An 18,609-nucleotide genomic window follows, 5' to 3' on the forward strand; every position below is an offset into this window, starting at 1 on the left:
ACCCGAGGTTTCAAGTTTAAATTTTATTTGATTCATATTTTTAACTAAGTTTATTTCTAAAAACAATAAATGAAGCGGGTAGCATATTATCCTTTTTTCAAAAAAAAAAGGTTTATTAAAATTTTCTCAACAGCTTTCTATTGTAAATTTACAATTAGATATTTTTTGCTTTGCATTTTGGATCCACAAGCTTATCTCAGACTCTGAAATAAAAATTCTTTCGGCTAGGCTTTTTATATTCCAAATGTCTAGTTAATAACCACTTAGGAAAAGAGATGATTCTTTTTTCTTTTTTTTAAAAAAAATATAAGTCAAACCATGGAATCATCTGTGCTATGACTGGATGACTACAATTCCATGTTTGTTCTTGAAACTTTAATGGAGATGTAGCTTGTTTCTTGGCGAAGATGTGCATTCTTTCTTTTCTTCTGATAATTTTCCTCTCTTTCAAGCCATTCAGCTGTGATCAAGGATATCTGAAAGGATCTGATCGGGTCACTGGTTTAACTTCTGATGAAGTGGATCTCTGCTATATTGGCGTCACGATCGGTACGGCCGCTCAATTTCATTCGATTCAAGTTACTTATACTAGCAGGTGTCTAGGCTTAATTAACAATGTATTTTGCATGTTGCTTGCAAGGGAACAAAAATAAGATCTAGTGAGCAAATTTACGGACGGTGGAAAAGATACAAGAGAGTACTAGCTTTCATTACATTCAAGAGGCTTAGTTAGCCTGATGTACTCTGCATTTGATTAAGACTTGAACGTACATTTCAATTCTTAAGATTGAAGCCCTCGTGATTACAACTAGCTTTTATTCTAAGACATTCTCAGGGCAGAAGCAGCTCTAAATTATCTACAGCTGGTGCCAGAAGTTAATGAAGGCTCAGGGGGCATGGGAACATCCACGGCTCCTTCGAGCATCTGCGTCACCTTTCGCATGGTAGGCCTCAACGACGGCTCTTCTTGTACGCACCACAAAGCCACCATTACGAACTGCTCCACCCTCTTCATGTCGGCCGTGGCTTCTTCGTCGCCATCCACCGCCAAGTCCACCCTCCCTTCTCTGTAGCAGTCATTCACCCAATACGTCAGTATTACCTGCTCCTCGTCGCCAATCTCCGCTTCCACGTTCCTTCTGCAGCATATGATCTCCAGTAAAATGACCCCAAAACTGTAGACGTCCACCTTGGATGTGATTCTCACGTTCCTGAACCACTCGGGCGCAACATACCCTCGCGTCCCTCTGATGCCGGTGTTCGTCTGAGTTTGGTCCGTCTTAAGAAGCTTTGCCAAGCCGAAGTCCGAGATCTTTGCGACGAAATTTTCGTCGAGTAGTATGTTTTGAGGCTTTATGTCGCAGTGGATGATCCGAGTGCTGCACTCTTCATGCAAGTATAGCAGGCCCCTTGCGACCCCAAGTGCGATCTGGACTCGACGGTTCCAATCCGGCCTTGGACCATTGAAAAGGAATTGGGTTAATGATCTGTTGCTCATGAACTCGTAGACTAGAAGCCGCTCTTTTCCTTCATTGCAGTAGCCGAGCAGTCGGACAAGGTTCTTGTGGTGGGTCTTCCCGATCGCCTGCATTTCAACTGCAAACTCCTTTTCTGTCTCAGGCAAGGCCTTGCCAATTTTCTTGACTGCGATACAGGTGTCGTATTTGTCCTGCAAGTATCCCTTGTACACCACACCGGAGGCGCCGCTGCCGACCTCCTCTCTGAACCCGTTTGTTGCCTTCTCGAGCTCTCTGTAGGTAAAGCAGCGGAGACTTAGCCCGACCGTGCTCAGGTCGGGACCTAGCTTCGCATTTCTTCGAATGCGGAAGCCGTAAAAGGTGATGAAAATGATTGCCGCGATGAGAAGAAGGTTAAAAAATGCAGAGCTCCCTAGAAGCACAGAACCCACCAAGATCAAAGTCCTCTTATCGTTCTTCTTATTCGCGGGCATAAGAGTAGCAGGTTGTATCTGCGAATAGTTCCCTTTCGGTATTTTGACTAGAAGTGTTCTTTGGACGTAACTGCCGACCCTTCCGTTGGACAGAGGGAGCTTCTTCTTCCAGCAGTCCTGATCATTATACACCACAACAGCGCAGAAGCAATCGCTCAAGCAATTATTCCTGCAAAGTTCATTATTGAGGGGTTGGTAATGCTCATAATCTGCCAAAGGCCAATCTACATTTTTTAGCTCAACCGTGTCGAACAATCCTTGATCCACCTCTGTTCCCTCTGCATGGCAATTGTGCACCGCGAAATTAGGCTTACAACCTCTATATTTTCGGCTCGGATCCAGGTAGGAATAGTGAGGCGGGCACTCACAATCCACGCTCTGGTTTCCGTTTAACTTGCAGTAGCTGTTGAACCCGCAGACGCCACTCCCAGTTTCCGTGAACATCGCCTGACAGATGTCCAGAGGTTGGAGGTCCACCGCCGACCACCCTCCGTTCGTGCTGTTCTTTGGATACACATATTGCCGGAGGACCCCATCGGGATCAAGCGTCGCTCTTTGGTAGAACATAGACAGCGAGTAGCTCCCCGCAGAGACGACTGGGAAGTCGTTGCCGTTCGCGAGAGCCAGGTAGATGCTGCCCGTCTCATTGTAGACCAACTTCGTTCCGATGCCGACGGTGTGGCTTGCCCAGTATGGATCGTACGAGAATCCGGAGGGCTGCACGATTGGATAGAACACAAGATTTCCATCCTGTTGGACGCTGAGAATAAACCTCCCGGGCATATAATCGGTGTCCATTAGCCGGGCTCGGAGCATGCTACCCTGGCTGAGCACTTGGGAAGGCAATATGGTGTCAGACGGATTGTCAAAACTCTGCCATGAGATTGATCCGTCAGAGCTGGCGAGCACAAAGTTGCCCGTGTCGAGCATGGCGGCGTAGTCGGCGGTGCTGCCTGTTCCGCTGGTCCATATCTGTTGACCAGTTTGGTCCTCGAGGGAGAGGTACCCGTTGGAGACGAGCTGCAATTTGTCTCCAGATTGCACCGGCTGGGTGCCGCCTCCGAGGTACCAAACGGTGGTCTTGTTGGGTATCTTGTCGAACCAGATGGCGAGGAGGAAGAGGTTGGGGTCGGTGTCGAGGGGGCGGAAGCCGAAGGCAAAGTCCCCGGAGGGGGAGCGCCAGGTGGTGTTGTCGCCGATGGGGGTGAGGCAGGAGCCCAGGCTTATATTACTGTTGGATTGAGCAAGCGAATTAGGTATGATAGGCGGCAGAAGAATGAAGAGGGAGAGCAAAACGGAAGATGAGATCGCCATTGTTTCCTCTCCGGAGATGGATTGGGCGCAGTATTATTATTATTATTATTAGAATTAAAAACATTACATTGTTGACCATCAAATGCGTGTAGCATAGTCGTGGCTAAGAGATGCAGACAGCATCAGCCTTGTTGCGTGCGACGACCTGGACAAAGACTAGTTGACATGGAATATATATATAAATTGTAAGTGTATTTTTCGTGATTAAGGGGGCATGTGGAAGGTTGGTTGGTTGATGGGTAGCGCGGTTGAACAATTGCATAGAAAGCGGGTTGTCCCGGTACAGTTAATGTGGAAAAATGTTGAGACTTTTATACTAGATGGGAAAAGAAAACGAGGTTTTTTTTAAAATTTTTTTTTTTTTTTTTTATTTACCTTGTTCTTTTTTGTTTCTACTGGAACTTAATTATCTCTTTGATTTGGACTTTGAACCAGAACGTAGAGTTTTGATTTTAAATGCCTTGGTTTTCACGAACTCTTGGCCCTTTTTTAGCTTGGAATTCTGATTGGTTTGAGCTTCTCAAAGAAATAATAGTAGTAATCTTTTTTTTCTTTTCTTTTTTTTTTGGCTTTCTTTTCTCTTTGGGCCTGGATGCCCCACACTTGTAGCTTAATCTATCAGTCTAATGAATGAAGCGGGTAGCGTGCTACTTCTTTTTCTCTCTCTCTCTCTCTCTCTCTCTCTCTCTCTATATATATATATATATATATATAGTAGTAATCATTTCACTGAAATCTGCTAATTGCGAATACTATTCTATTAGATTGACCTTTTTTTTTTTGAGAGAGAGAGAGATAGGTAGCATGCTACCCGTTTCGTTTATTTCATTTACAAAAATAAGTTTAGCTGGAAATGTGAATCAACTAAGATTCGAACTTGGATATCGGGTATCAACCTCCAAGCTTTTTGCCACTTGTTTTAGGCACGGTCAGTCAATTAGATTGACTTTTAGTGTATGTTGGAGTTTGTCATGATAAGTCTCTTTTTTGTGAATTTTTTTTTCCAAAGAAAAGAAGAGAACTTAAGTTTGATTTCCGCATTAGTCATGTAAGGGTATAGTTATCTATGTTTTTGTTGTTTTTTTTTTTTTTAGGAGAAAAGTAGCACACTATCCGCTATATTCATTGAATTGATGAACTAAGCTACAGAGGTGAGGCAATCAGAGCCTCGAAAAAAAAGAAAGAAGAAAAACCACTGCTACTACTACATGCGTTGCTTTGTAGAGAGGAGGTGATCCCAATCCTTTATCAACTGTTTGAGCTTGTGAAACTTTTCTCTTACGAACAGTACGGATATCGTGGAGTGGCGATGGAACAACGACCGAAAGTTTACAGTTAAATCTATGTACGATTTCATCACCGACGCAGGCCTACGAGACCCAAGTTGCGTACATATCTGGAATTTAAAAATCCCGACCAAAATAAAAGTATTCATCTGGATTCTACTTCGTAAGAGACTACTTACGGCCGATAGATTGATACGCCGAGGTTGCCCGGTGAATCCGTACTGCATTTTCTGTGCAGTCGCATTGGAGGACTGTGACCATCTTTTTCGGGAATGTGTCTTCGTCAGATACCTCCTTCTGTTGGCGGGGAGTTCGATTACTTGGGAGCCTGACATTTGCGATGTCAGGAGCCTATGGTCGCGGACAGCTAATCTCCCCAATGCCCGGCCAAGAATGATAAGCCTCATACGTCTGGCGGCGATCTGGTGGGTCGTCTGGACAGAGCGCAACAATTTTATATTCCGGGATGTGGCTACGAACGCTGACCGAGTTGCGGAACGGGTCGATTCGTTGAGGAAAGACTGGACTGAAGCGCTTGACCTGTGAACGCGCAATCCGCCGAGATATCGACTTCAGGAATACTCGCTTTCTACCTTGCCTTTTTTGGGTCACTCTTCTGTACTATCCGCTGGGGTGGTTTTTTGTTTTTTCTTCTTCTCTGTCCTTTGTTTTGTTCGTTTTCTTTCTAGGTTCCTCTCCCGCTTAGGAGGCCTTAGCTGCCTTCATTTTGTACGCTAAATTCATTTTCCTTAATGAATGAAGCAGGTAGCTTGCTACCTATTTTCTCAAAAAAAAAAAAAAACTGTTTGAGCTTGTGAACTACTTGCACCGGGTCCGTTTCGATCTTTCTAAAGATTGTATTGTTTCTGGCCTTCCAAATGATCCGCTAGCAACCTACTAATAAACTATTTTTGTTGTTAACTTTCATGTTGCGCCGGTGATCTCTGCTGTGCCTGTGAGCAAGAATGTTATGAGATACTAAACAACTTAATTTCTTCTGCAGGGAAGGAGGTGTTTTAAGTGAAAACTGCTGTGTTTCTTGGAGTATGGGGTTCTTCTGGTTGTATAGTTCTTCTCCAAAAATCATCTTCGTTATACTAGTGCAAATGTAAAAAGCTTACCATTTCGAACCATGAAAAGATTAATAAAGCTAGCGATTGTTTTGGGGCACATAACTAGAAGGATTTTGTTGTGCTGATCCTTTCAGGGATAACTTAATTTTGACCCTACTATTTGTAGGATCAAATGCTGTTATATTTCTTTTGAAAGGTCAAACTAGCTAGCTAGAGGAGAAACTTAGAATATTAAATAGATCAAATGCTTTAATTATAAGACACTGAACATGAGCTTATGATAGAAGCAGAAGTAATGCATGCTGGTTGCGGTAGTTTTAAAGATGATGAACATATTCAGGTTGTAAAGTTTATCTTCTTTCATTTCCCAAGAGTCTTTCAAAAATTTAATTTCTTACCCAACATCAACATCTTTTTTTGTTCCATTATAAGTTGCTATTGTCCATTTATTTTTTGAATCCAGATTTGATTTCTGTATATGTATATATATACAAAATTTTGAGTCGATTCGAATAATTTCAAGTCAAAATTCATATTCAAATTTATTTTATTTAATTTCAAACTAAATATATCGAGTTTAAGATTGAGTGAAAAGTACTGACCGTCCCTAGAACAAGTGGCAAAGGGCTTGGTGGTAGGTATCCGAAACTCAAGTTTGAATTCTAGTTGATTCACATTTATAGTTAAGTTTATTTCTAAATGAAATAAACGAAGCCGGCAGCGTGCTACCTATTTCTCTAAAAAAAAAAGAAAAAAAAAAGAAAAAAGCGAGCCGAGTCTGAGAAAAAAAGGGTGGTTCATCAATCACACATTCACACCCACTCCACATTGTCGCGGCCGAAATTTCGGTAGTGTGTAATCCTCACGCGGTGAAAAAGGCTCACCGGTTGCGTCGGTAGTTCACAACTTCGATCCACGGATCGGACGGCTGATACCGTACATACACCCAAAAAGACATACCATCACGTCTCCTGATGGTGCCACGTGTCTCTCCTTGGACGAGCTCTCGCCTATAGGCAGTCGCCCCACTCACCGACGCGAAGCATCGAAGCTCAGGTGAGAGAGACGCATCTCTCTCTCTCTCCTATCTCTACGAGGGGTGGATCGAATGGAACCCTAATCTCCGATCTACGAAGAATCGGATCCGCGAAGCCTCCGATCTCGAATCGCTTCGCCGTTGGAGTTGCTGGATCTAATTCGTATTGCTGTGTGTGGATTCTTCCTCTCTCGTCTCGATTTGCTCTTTGGATCGGTAGTATCATTCATTTGCTGCTGATTTATCTATTTTTGGATCTAATTTGCGGTTGTTGAGGTAGATGGATTGCTATGTTGCTCTTAAAGATTGAGTACTCCTTGAGTTGTGTCTTACTATAGGAAGAATTATGGCTTAGGTGTAGCTAAATAGCATATGTTTCATCAATATTCATCTCTCTCGTGCCCTAGATCTAGTCTGAATCTTCAGTTACTGGAACATTGACTGTTAGATTCCAATGTTGGGATTGATTGAAGTATTGTTCATTGAGAAGTGTTTTTAAGCTCCTTTTCTGGAGTTACTTAGTCTAAAGTTTACATTTTCCTGATTATCAAACTCTTCTTATTACAGATAGTAAGAATTTTGGATGATATCGTTGCTGAACTGTGTGTTAGTAGGGAAGTTGTAGATTATCTGTGTCTGGAAATAGTAGGACTTCTTCCGGTTGCTCATTTTCGCTATGTGGAGGTTCAAACCATTCTCTGGGAAAGAACCCTCTGGCTTGGAAGGCCGAACAGTCGATGTCGGAAATGTGAAGATCACTGTCCGAAATGCTATAGCAGAAGGGGGATTTTCCTGCGTATACATTGCGCATGATGTGATGCATCCGTCGAAACAATATGCTCTGAAGCACATGATTTGCAATGATAGAGAAACGCTCGATCTTGTAATGAAGGAGATCCAAGTGATGAAGCTGCTTAAAGGGCACCCTAATGTTGTCACACCTGTTGCTCATACCATATTGGATATGGGTAGGACAAAAGAAGCTTTGCTTGTGATGGAGTTCTGTGAAAAATCGTTGGTTAGCGTGTTGGACAGCAGAGGCACAGGGTACTTTGAGGAGAAACAGATACTTTTGATTTTTAGGGATATTTGCAATGCGGTGTTTGCAATGCATGGCCAGTCACCACCCATTGCCCACAGGTATGTGGATTGTGGACCTTCTATGCTGACCTCTTTTCTGCAAATTTTGTTGTTCAAGTAATTCCAAGGGAAAGTTATTCAGCTGCTTTCTGGGATTTACATTCTTTATTTTGCTGTAATACCACGAGATTAAATGCTCATTTAGTTCTGGTAGACTAGTAACAGTCGTTAGAACAATCCATGGTGGAGTAGTTATTATCCTGGGTCAATTGATCAATGAGACGTGATTCTTTGTTTTCTCAAGTGACTGTTTTATTTATTCGGTTCTCTTTCTGATCTTTCCTGTGTAGCATTAGATGAAGCAATGAGCCATTTTTAAAAGTATTTTTATGCTTAATGTTCTACAATTCTAAGTAGCTTGTTGGCCTTTTGGGCTTAGCTGGAGGTTTCAAACATTGTTGTTTGCTTTAGCAATATTTGACAATTGAACAAACTTTCCATTATCTGGCAACTGCTTTTGAGGGTCCAGGAGGTAATTTTTGCTTCCCACTTGAGCGAAAATCTTTATACCTCTTTGTTGCTAAGTGCTTGGCTTCCGCTTATCTAGTAAAGTAGCTGTTGTTAAATATGGGCCAACCAGAAGATCAGTATGTTAAGATATCTGAAAGGCCTGATTATCTTATCATATGGACTCTTTATTTAACTGCAGAGATTTGAAAGTTGAAAATGTTTTGCTTGGATCTGATGGAGCTTGGAAACTGTGTGATTTTGGAAGCACAACGACCAACCACAAGTGCTTTGACAGGCCAGAAGAGATGGGAGTTGAAGAAGATAATATTAGAAAGCATACAACCCCTGCATATAGAGCCCCTGAGGTTTAACTGAATAAGTGCTTTCCTTTTGCATTTTGCAAGTCAGTAACTGTGATGATTTCTTTAAAGTGGAAGACAACTTAATCCGTATTTTGGTTTTTAATGCAGATGTGGGATCTTTACAGGAAGGAAGTTATAAGTGAAAAAGTGGACATTTGGGTGAGTAATTAAACCTGGAAAATTTTGTTTTGTACCTTATGTTATCGTATGCTCAGTGCAATTTTTTTGAGCTTTGGATTTTGTTGCTATAAAATTGTTCTTAAATAATTCTTTTACAGATAGTAGTTCTGATGCTACTTTTTCACATATGAAGAGTTATTATTGATTTTAGTGACCGTCAATATGCCAACTAAGAATTAGCTATCAATTACTGTATTTACATCTGGCAGGCTCTTGGATGCCTTCTTTACAGACTCTGCTACCTGAAATCTGCATTTGATGGTGAATCAAAGCTTCAAATTCTGAATGGAAACTATAAGATACCAGAGTTGCCCAAATACAGTACTTCGATTGTGCAACTGATCAGGGACATGCTTGAAGGTTCTCCGAATAACAGACCGGACATCACTCAGGTAAGTGCTTTGCTTGATAGGCCATTCATCTCCAAGAAAGTAGGTTAGGATAGAGTTGTTGACTGTGTTAGGATGAGAAGGTCGAAATGAGCGATATGTCCTTTTATAACAAACTTCTTGTACTAAATGACAGGTTTGGTTCCGTGTTAACGGAGAACTACCTATGGAGTTACAGAAAGACCTACCTGACGGAGCTCCATCCAATACTGGTCTCCATCCTCCTGCTTTGAATTTGCCTGATGAAGGTGAAAATTGCTCCAACACTGTCTAAGTCGCTTCTAGTTTTTTGCAAATGGAAGTTAATTGTCTCAATTAATGGATATGCAATTCTAAGATTTTGAATCTATCACGATTTCACCAATTTTAGCTCTCCATGCCAATTTCCAACAAATGTTCGAACCCAATATTTATGCTCTACACATACATATATTAGCTTGACGCATGCATTAAATGTACTGTGTACTGATGAGTTAGTCACAATGACAAGCTCTTGATTGTATAAGAAATAACCGGCTTTTTGGAACAGCTGGCAGCTTTAACTAAAGACAAATTTAATATTTTCTTATCGATCCTCTGGGCCTTCCTCTTAAGTTGTGTACGAATCTTCGACATCAGCTTTAAAGTTTCATGATTATGGAATCAGATAACTGTTTTTGCAGTAGGTCCCAAAAGGACTCCTTTGATGCCTAGAAGGAGCCCTCCTCCACCACCTTCATCAAGAGAACAGGTGAGAAACATCTCACCTTCTACTGAGAAGGCTACACAGCACTCTAGATCCTCTCCTGGTATGTCGAAAGCAGCCGAAGCTCCACTAGGGGTATTTTGGTCCACACAGCATGCACAAGATTCGCAAGCCGCTGAAACTAATAAACCCCCCTTATTTGATGAAGAGCCAATAAAACCATCATTCAACCAAAATCAGAATATACTAGACACTAGATCCAGCCCTCCAGCAGAAAGGCCTGTTCGATCTGGACAGTCTGTTGGAAAAAGTGTGCGGACCAACTTTAGGTCCAATGATGGTGCTAGTGAAGACTTTGAAATAAGATTTTTCCCCGATTTGCAGCACGGTTCACACAAAACAAAATTATCTCATCCTGAGAGCAAACCAACCTTTAAGAACGAGGCATCCAATAACTTTGTTGGCGAGTTCGATAGCAATAATGGCAATGTGTCAAGGATTAAAGAGCTTGAATTAGAGTTGGACAACTTAAAGGAGCAGCTAAAGAAAGCTAACTTGGAAAAGGCTGAAATAACATCCAAATATGAGAAGCTGTCTGCCATCTGCCGCTCCCAGAGACAGGAGATTCAGGAGCTGAAGCATGCAATTGCAGCAACCCCATCACCGCCGAACAAAGATGGTTCAAAGAGGGATAGCTCACCAGGAAACTCTCAGGTAAAATCCCTTGTACATCTTTTTTTATCAATGTTTATCAGTTATACAAGCTTTCTGGCTCTTCAATGATGCTTTTGTGTCGTCTCATCTACTAATTTCCGCAAGTAAATTATATTTATTATAGCAAGTGCCTCCTTGGCCTAGTCCTTTTGCTTTCAGCTACAACAATCTGAGTAGAGCATTGGGGATGTTGTGTCGGAATCTGAAATGAGCCTCTGAGTTCTGAAGCAAAAGCTCCAAATAGAGTTTCTGTTTCTTTTTTTGTAGAGAGAATTGGGAGGTGCATAACAAAAAAAACTTTAGTGCTTCTCCTAGAAGTATTACTCAAACAGCACTTCGTCAAATAGAAATACACGCCACTGTCCGAACGCACAGGCCCAAAGCTTGATAGGCTAGTAGTGTCAAACTAACTTACTGGCCTTAGTCGCATGACTCTAAATGTTTAAGCCTAAATTAACAATACTAATATTCTAGGAACTCCAGCATGGGATATTTGCCGGTGGCTCTCCATCATGTAGCTTTGGGACTGAGCCTGAAAGGTGGCAGGCTTTCAGCAATGAAAAAGCTCAGACTGCATCCATCAATGGCCAGCAGAATTCAACAAAGCAAACAACTGCAGCGCCCTCGAATGATGTGTGGGGCTTCGGTCTTGAAAATTTTAGAGCGACGCCGACACCAAGCGTTGCACATATATCCGCTAGTAAGACTCATGGAAGTTCTTCCCAGAGATTTGGCAGTGGTGTCGCGAGGAAGGTGGAACAGCCATCAGGATGGACTGGCTTCTAGAGTTTCTGCCGAGACAAAAGCTTGTACTGTAGGTGTGTTTGGAGGACGGCAGTAATGACTGAACCACAGCAGCTCTTGATTGGTGGGGTCTTGGCTTGTTCTTTTTGCTGCCATTTTCTGCATATTGATGAAGGCATGTGCAATTGATCACATTAGTAACATAAGAGTAGACTGTTATACACAAACTTTAGTCAAAACAAAAACGAAAGAAAAAAAAAAGATACAGGGTAAGCCCTTTCTCAATCAATGGGCTATTTATTCAAGTAAGATCAGGAAATTTATCCTGCCATCTATTTTCTACTCTACAAAGGTTCCACAAGTCATAGTAATTTGTTTGGGGGTGAATGAATACTAGGTGGGTTAAACTTTGCTCCTCTCCCTACATACCAATTGTTCAGTTTTCTTCTGTGTATTCTCTCTCTTCATTGGAGTTTTACCTTCTTATTTATCGTTAACACTTGTTACTGCATGGATAGTTCTAATAAGCACATCAATGAGCAAGCTTGTATGCGCCGCCCCGCCTCTCGCATTCCTCCATCTATTGCTTTTGTTCGCATATAAGTATGCTTAATTGTGAACATACTAATGCAGTTGCGTTAACTTTTCAAGTACAATTTTAGGTGTCAAAACCGATCTCTCTCTGCTTTGCGGTATGATATCAAATGGCCATTACGAACTGCAAAGCAGAATATCGTGTCCACATCCAATGCAGTCATAACATAAAATTTGCTTACTGCTATGAACTACGGAGCATTAACACCGACTCAATACGTGCTTTATGAAAGGACATTTAAAACAAAAAAAAAGAAAAGAAAAAGAAAAAGAAAATTTCATGGGCCGGCCCACTAACCAGGTGGGGGAGATCCGTTTAGTGGGCCGGGCCGTAAGATGTACAACCCTATCACATTATTTCCACCACAAAAAGCGTGCGTAGCTCGTTGACCATTCCCGACACGTGACTTGATTGATGTTTGTCACGTGCGAATACGTCTATATAATTATACGCCGCTCCTGCTCCTCTTCTGATCCTTCACGGCTTTTTCCCGAATCGTAACGGGATTGAAAAGTTTATTCACTTGGGAAAAATTTCGCCTATAAAAGCCTTTCAGGAGTCCGCTCACCTCTCCCCGCCCCCCGCGTCCCTCCTCGCTTCGACTCCGAGCAACGAGCTCGATCGAAGCGAATCCCCAAAACCCTAACTTTTCATCTTCTTCCAAAGTGAAGTTGAATGCATCGAATCCCTCTTCGAAGGACACGGTAATGGAGCGATTCGGCCCCGTCGACAGCAGCGGTGAGTCTCATTAGTGTGTTTTTTTGTGCTTTTTGGATGTTGTCGAATTGTCAGGGTTTATGTTGCTGTGTTGTTGCGATTTAAGTACATGTTTTCGGGTTTGAATCTTGACCAGAGCTAGCGGGTGATTATGTCTAGAAAAGACATTGCCTTTTTTGATCTACAAGGCGCAGAGTAATGGTGTCGTCGCTTTTGAGTTTATGAGCTTCATTATTTCTTGCTTGCGAGCAAATTTTGGATTTTTCTAGTTTGAGCATTGTTAATCTCTCTCTTTCGGCATCAGGGGACATTTTGAGTATAGTGTAATTTTCTACTTTACTCCATGTTTTCACTGAACTAGTGTTCTGAAGTGCTATGGCCTGAATGAAGAATGATTGAAGCAGAGTAGAGAGAACGAGCAGAGCAGTGGGTTTGTCGCAACTTTTTTCTTCTGATATGTATTTTGAAGCTGATTTTGAGTTTTTCTCTTTTCTTTTTTTTTTTTGGTGGAGGTGGTGGTGGTGCATGGTTGAAGTGAATTTTGAACAAGTTTCGGTTTACGTACTTGGTTTTTTAAAAATGAAACACTGTCCGCAACTTGTCGCAAAACATGAGCTGGGATCCAATCTTATGAAAGAAATCAAATTTATGTGTGGTGAACTGTTATGCAGTTTGTTTCGGTCAATTGATGGTATATGCTGCTTCTAGAAGAAGATCACAGAATTTCATTCCGACTGTAGTGATTGTTTTTGCCAGCGGCAATTGGTAGCACAACCCACATTATATTGTGTTGATCCTGTCCTTCTATTCACTGCAGATTCACGTGCATGCGTGTGTATTTGTGTGCACGCTGAGCGTCTGCACGTGCCGGTGAGACAACGTGCTTACTCATCTTCACGTTTGTAAATTGTTTCATTTGTAACCAAACTTCAGGTACCGATGATGATCTCCCCCCATCACATGTGAATGGTGGTACAAAAAGAGCGCGTCTAACTGGGAATGGGCGAGCCGTTTCAGGGGCAATTTGGGACTTGAGGGCACCAGTGAACGAAATGGAGAGTGAAATACATCAGCTTGAGCTAAAAGCGTATAGCTCTGTTCTTCGGGCATTTAAAGCCCAATCCGATGCCATTTCCTGGGTATCCCCTCTATTGCATTGTTAAATCCGCATCGCAGTTAATCAGTAGGACTCTTCCTTACCCTTGTTGCTGCGAATAACACGAGAGACATCTTTCACCAGGAGAAGGAAAGTCTAATTACTGAGCTCAGGAAAGAGTTGCGAGTATCTGATCAGGAGCACAGAGAGATGCTTAGCAAAGCCAATGCAGATGATCTAATTTTGAGAATAAGGTATTGCAGACACGAGGAGATGTCATCTTTCAAATCATAGATATCACAACAAATTGGGTGAATTTGAATTCTTTTTCAGGTCTGTTTACGAACAGAAATTTTACATTCACTTTTGTAGGGAGTGTGGACGGGCAAATGGCCTCTCTGGTTTGCATCATGGCACTCAGGTTATTTATGATTCTGAACCCAGTCATGTCGTTTCAGCTTCTTTCAAGAGGCAAAAGACATCCAATTCGACATCAGCAGAGACAAAGGGCACGAGGCCAAAAACAGTAAGTAGCAACAGTGTGAGTTTGTTCTTTTCCTCTTCTGTAATAATTTTCTTTCTTCTGATAATTTCAAACTTCCATCAAGTCCTTGCAGCGCACTCCTATGCCTTTTAGCCAAATTCGTAACAGGAGCTCTTCTGGGGCTCTTGCAATAGCTCAGCCTAATGAGGCTCTCAATGCATTGATAGGACGCAAAGTTATGACAAGATGGCCTGAGGATGATAATTTTTATGAAGCTGTTATTACCGACTATAATACTTGTGAGGTTTGTGTGAATCTTTAGTGTAGACTGTTGTACCACTGTTGTACCTCAGTGTGTCATATAGCTAACCTCACCAGATGTATCTGAAATATTTTCCAGGGCTTACATGCTCTTGTTTATGACATCAGTACAGAAAAAGAGACATGGGAATGGGTCGATCTTAAAGAGGTAAATTACTTTTTGTCAATCTCTTTCAGTTTGCTTGTTCTTTCTTTTTGATTGTTGGCAAGTGTAGCCTGCATAAACAAATGCTCTGTTCCCTGTCTCACGTATCTTTTCATTGTGTTTGTCTACAGTACGTTAACAATGAGAGAACAGTGACTTCGTAACTCTTTACTAAAGATCTATTTTCTTCTCCTTTTTCTACTTATTCTCTCATTTGAAGTCTTTTCAGAGAATAAATATGGTTTTGTACTTTTGTGACATGTGAAATAAGTTCTCAAAAGTACATCAATTTTTTTTCTTCTTAATTACTTTTAGTCGTGCGGACAATAGAAGCTTATCTAATATTTAGAGCTGCGCATGTTCTGTTTGAATATCAGAATTTAAATAGAGTGAATTTTGTAGCTTATGTTGGTTGGCCGCATCCAAATCATGCAAAACAGCAATTCAAAAATTTTGGACACCAACTTAGGAGCATTAAAATATTGTTAGATGCTTATGAAGAGAGACCAAAGATGCAACTGCTAGAGAAAAATTGGAAGTGAGAGGAGGGAAAAGTGCTTGGAGGGAGAGGCGCAATTGTCAATAAATGTCGAGGAAAGATGATTTGAGATTTTGGAAGGACCAGTGGAGCTTTAACTGAATCAGGTTTCATCATGAAATCTACTTGGGTTTTGGATTTTGGGCTGACCTCCACCACCTTCCTATGGGGCATGAATCTCTGGCTCAGTTCTGGATGAATAACAGACTAAAGTTGGAATTCTTGCACGGAAAGTTGACAGTGATGTATGATAAAGGTCAAAGCTAGTCAGGACATGCCTAAAATCAGGGTTGATATAATATGACAAGTTGCTGTATGAGTTTCATCATTTTGGTGGTGTAGAAATTATAGCAAACGTACTGCTTGAATGGGTTAACTTCATATGTTTTTTTTTTTTGTTAATTTCAACTGTTTAGTTATTTTATACTGAAAACTTTGTTCGCTGGCAGATACCACCTGAAGATATCAGGTGGGAAGGCGAAAGAGGTCTCTTCAGAAACCAGTCAAACAAAGATTATGTTCCATCACAAAATGGCACTGAGAAGAATGGTTGTGACAGTATTGAGGTACCTTATACGGAAAGTGTAATAAAGGAGGCAAGTGTTACTAAACTAAGGCATATTTTGAACCACAAGGGACTTTTTTTAATTCAATTTTGTCATTTTGTCTTCCCTATCAGGTTGAGAGGGTTTTCGCAAAAAGCCATTTAGATCTTTATGAGATACAAAAGGCAAAGAAACTGCTGAAAGTAAGATTTGAATTCTCATCTCATAATCACTTTGATGTATTTGCACTTTTTCTGAATACCGAGTCCATTCCTGATACAGGATCATGAGCAGTCTTTAATGGAAGCACTTGCAAGACTTGCTGAGAAATATGATGGTGAGATTGGTGAACATTCATTTGCCTTTTTTTTTTCTGACCTTTTTGGTTTTTTTTTAATTTTATTCGACTCGTTCGCCAGCATTTTACTTTTCATTCTGGGTATAATTTAGTTGGTAACTTCCATTCTAGGTATAATTTATTTGGTACTTTTCATTCCAGGTGTGATTTATTTTCTAAGCACATTACAGATAACTTTACCCATTTCAGTGCTTAGATCCTTATAACTTTAGATTTGGTTTCAGTGACTGTTCGATTGGATGACGGTCTCTTTTTCTTTAACTCTTTCTTTAACTCTTTTTCTTTAACTCTTAAAACGAAAAAAAGGGTCTTTTTCCGGACCTCAAAGAAAATGTTTTGTCGAGTTGCATTTCACATCAAATTGTTAAGCATGTAACTTCAATCTTTCTTTAGTGTATATTAACCAACCTGTTGTTGAACCAGAAGACTATGAAGATATGGTCGGCGAAGGTCAGGAATGTTCTGACGACGTTCAATTGATAGAGAACGGCATTGCTTGTGACCAGCAGTGATGATTAACACAGGAAGGCTGATTTTATCTACTCGTGCCCAAACCGGTGGGCATCAAAGAGGATGGCGGCGGTGCGACAGATGGTGGATCGGGTGCTATGGGTAGATCTTTTTAATTTGTTCGGCATTGAATTGATTCTCTGTGACTTGTTATTTTGAAATGAATAATCGAGACGTAAACAAGATTTTAATTCGAAAGCCAATTAAATCCTTATTGCATCTGTTCCAATGTTTCGCACAGCATTGAGATTTCTATAGTGGTTGGCTTTCTTTTGGTAATTTTTTGTGCATAACGGGTACAGATAGATGTTTCTCGCTCACGCAATATATATGCTGTCAAATGGTTGAATAACTATTGCAATCAAAATTCTGTAATTATAGTGTTTGCAGACACTTAGTAGTTTGTTTGTTTGTTTGTTTGTTTTGCTTGCGAAATATTCACATATATATATATATATATATATATATATATATATATATATATATATATATTATTCGTAATTACCAACGAAATAGTGTTTCTCATATTTATTCACTTCGTGGTAAAAGAAACTGGGTCGAACTGGGTATGAATTAAGAGTTATTCCTAAAATAAGATTAATTATCGGGAGAGAAAGAGGAAATTCCTATAGCTTCAAGAGATTCAAATTTTTAGTTCCAAATGTGATTGCATGGGCATCTTCAGCGTCCCTATTAATTTAGTTTCATCTCCACAGCAAGTATAATGCACACGCAGGTCACGAGAGAGGAGCAGGTGAGTAAGAACAAGCAATATGTACGTGCTTTAACTCATGAACACTTTTGTAACTCTTTGTAACAAACTCATGCAACATGTCACTGCGCATACAGCTAGTCAAATTAAAAGTCTTTTGTTTTTAGATAACCGCTAGCTACAGTGACGTTAGCAACAGCGGAAGTTGCATTCACTTGTTAACCAAAACAAATGCTTTTCGGTTAATAATTAGCACCCTTTGTGGATTCATTTTATTTTATTAATTACTACCGACAGAGTAATCTGTAACGTACTACAAGTCAGTCAACAAGTATAACATATATATCGATAAATAAGCATTATCATGAGCAATCCGTAAGTGTGCCAATTTTAATTAATCTTAGGGTATATATCCATAGCAATGTTGGTTCAATAAACCCATTAATTGGCATCATGTACATAACCTTTTATAAGGGGGATTTGAAACATATATATATATATATATATATATATATATATATATATATACTAACACTAACTAAATATAGATCAATATGCTACTTCCAAATTCTGCTCTTAATTTGCTCTTTCTTTATTCAGGGCTCCTTAATTAGTACCCCATTTTCATTTGGACATGCGAGGAAATTAAAATAAGTTTATGGTGAAGATTATATGTTTCTAGCCACTTTTACGCCCTTTTTAATTGCCCTCTTTTTTTTCTTTTTTTTTCTTTTTTTTTCTGTTTTCTGTGAGAAAAGATTAAAAAGAGAAAAGTGGATTATTTGCATCACACACACACAAACACACAAACGCACACATTGCCCTTGCCACCTTGGGGACACCTGCAACATGAAGCACGTACGTTATAAAGCATGCACCCCCTCCTCTACCTCTTTTCCCCAGCATCTCTCTCCAAGAGCCACTACTACTCCTCTTCATTAATATATATATGTAAATGCATGTACTCATCCCTCTCCCTCTCTCCTTCTTTATATGAGGCTAACTTTCTCTTACTTCTTTCCCTTCTCCTCTCCTCTCCTTGTCCTCCCACATATTTATGCAGCATGAGAATAAGGAAGGAGTACAATAAATGGGTGGAGTGGCAGAAGAAATATTCGTATGCTTACGAGCCTGCGGAACCTATCGACTGCCGCTGCGGCACGGTTGTGCTAGTTGTTGATGAGATGAACAAAACGGTCCGAAGGGATCACTTCAACCATTGTCCTTCAAAATGCACCACCACCAACATTGAGGCCCCTGATAT

General features: G+C 40.6%; 3 protein-coding genes across 9 annotated transcripts; 2 read left to right on the top strand and 1 right to left on the bottom strand.

Annotated features, from left to right (window-relative positions):
• On the bottom strand, positions 601–3,370 carry LOC109725522 (G-type lectin S-receptor-like serine/threonine-protein kinase LECRK1). Its single transcript, XM_020254735.1, has one exon. It carries the CDS (start codon positions 3,263–3,265, stop codon positions 854–856), a length of 2,412 nt encoding a protein of 803 aa, XP_020110324.1. The 5' UTR covers positions 3,266–3,370; the 3' UTR covers positions 601–853.
• On the top strand, positions 6,650–11,821 carry LOC109725401 (probable serine/threonine-protein kinase DDB_G0276461). 5 transcript variants are annotated; one of them, XM_020254571.1, is made up of 8 exons: positions 6,650–6,876; positions 7,228–7,800; positions 8,450–8,615; positions 8,721–8,771; positions 9,002–9,184; positions 9,318–9,429; positions 9,844–10,580; positions 11,064–11,821. In XM_020254571.1, exons 2-8 carry the CDS (start codon positions 7,337–7,339, stop codon positions 11,364–11,366), a joined length of 2,016 nt encoding a protein of 671 aa, XP_020110160.1. In that variant the 5' UTR covers positions 6,650–6,876; positions 7,228–7,336; the 3' UTR covers positions 11,367–11,821. The 5 variants fall into 5 exon arrangements, with proteins under 5 accessions (XP_020110160.1, XP_020110157.1, XP_020110156.1 ...); XM_020254568.1 differs by having other exon boundaries at positions 6,651–6,936; positions 11,055–11,821; XM_020254567.1 differs by having other exon boundaries at positions 6,651–6,876; positions 11,055–11,821.
• On the top strand, positions 12,378–16,912 carry LOC109725402 (protein EMSY-LIKE 3-like). Of its 3 annotated transcripts, none has more exons than XM_020254574.1 (10): positions 12,378–12,657; positions 13,570–13,775; positions 13,877–13,986; positions 14,105–14,258; positions 14,350–14,520; positions 14,617–14,685; positions 15,670–15,816; positions 15,900–15,968; positions 16,048–16,102; positions 16,547–16,912. In XM_020254574.1, exons 1-10 carry the CDS (start codon positions 12,627–12,629, stop codon positions 16,633–16,635), a joined length of 1,101 nt encoding a protein of 366 aa, XP_020110163.1. In that variant the 5' UTR covers positions 12,378–12,626; the 3' UTR covers positions 16,636–16,912. The 3 variants fall into 3 exon arrangements, with proteins under 3 accessions (XP_020110163.1, XP_020110162.1, XP_020110161.1); XM_020254573.1 differs by having other exon boundaries at positions 12,379–12,657; positions 14,341–14,520; positions 16,550–16,912; XM_020254572.1 differs by having other exon boundaries at positions 12,381–12,657; positions 14,341–14,520.

The sequence above is a fragment of the Ananas comosus genome, linkage group 20, assembly GCF_001540865.1.
Source record: "Ananas comosus cultivar F153 linkage group 20, ASM154086v1, whole genome shotgun sequence".
NCBI classification, from domain to species: domain Eukaryota; kingdom Viridiplantae; phylum Streptophyta; class Magnoliopsida; order Poales; family Bromeliaceae; genus Ananas; species Ananas comosus.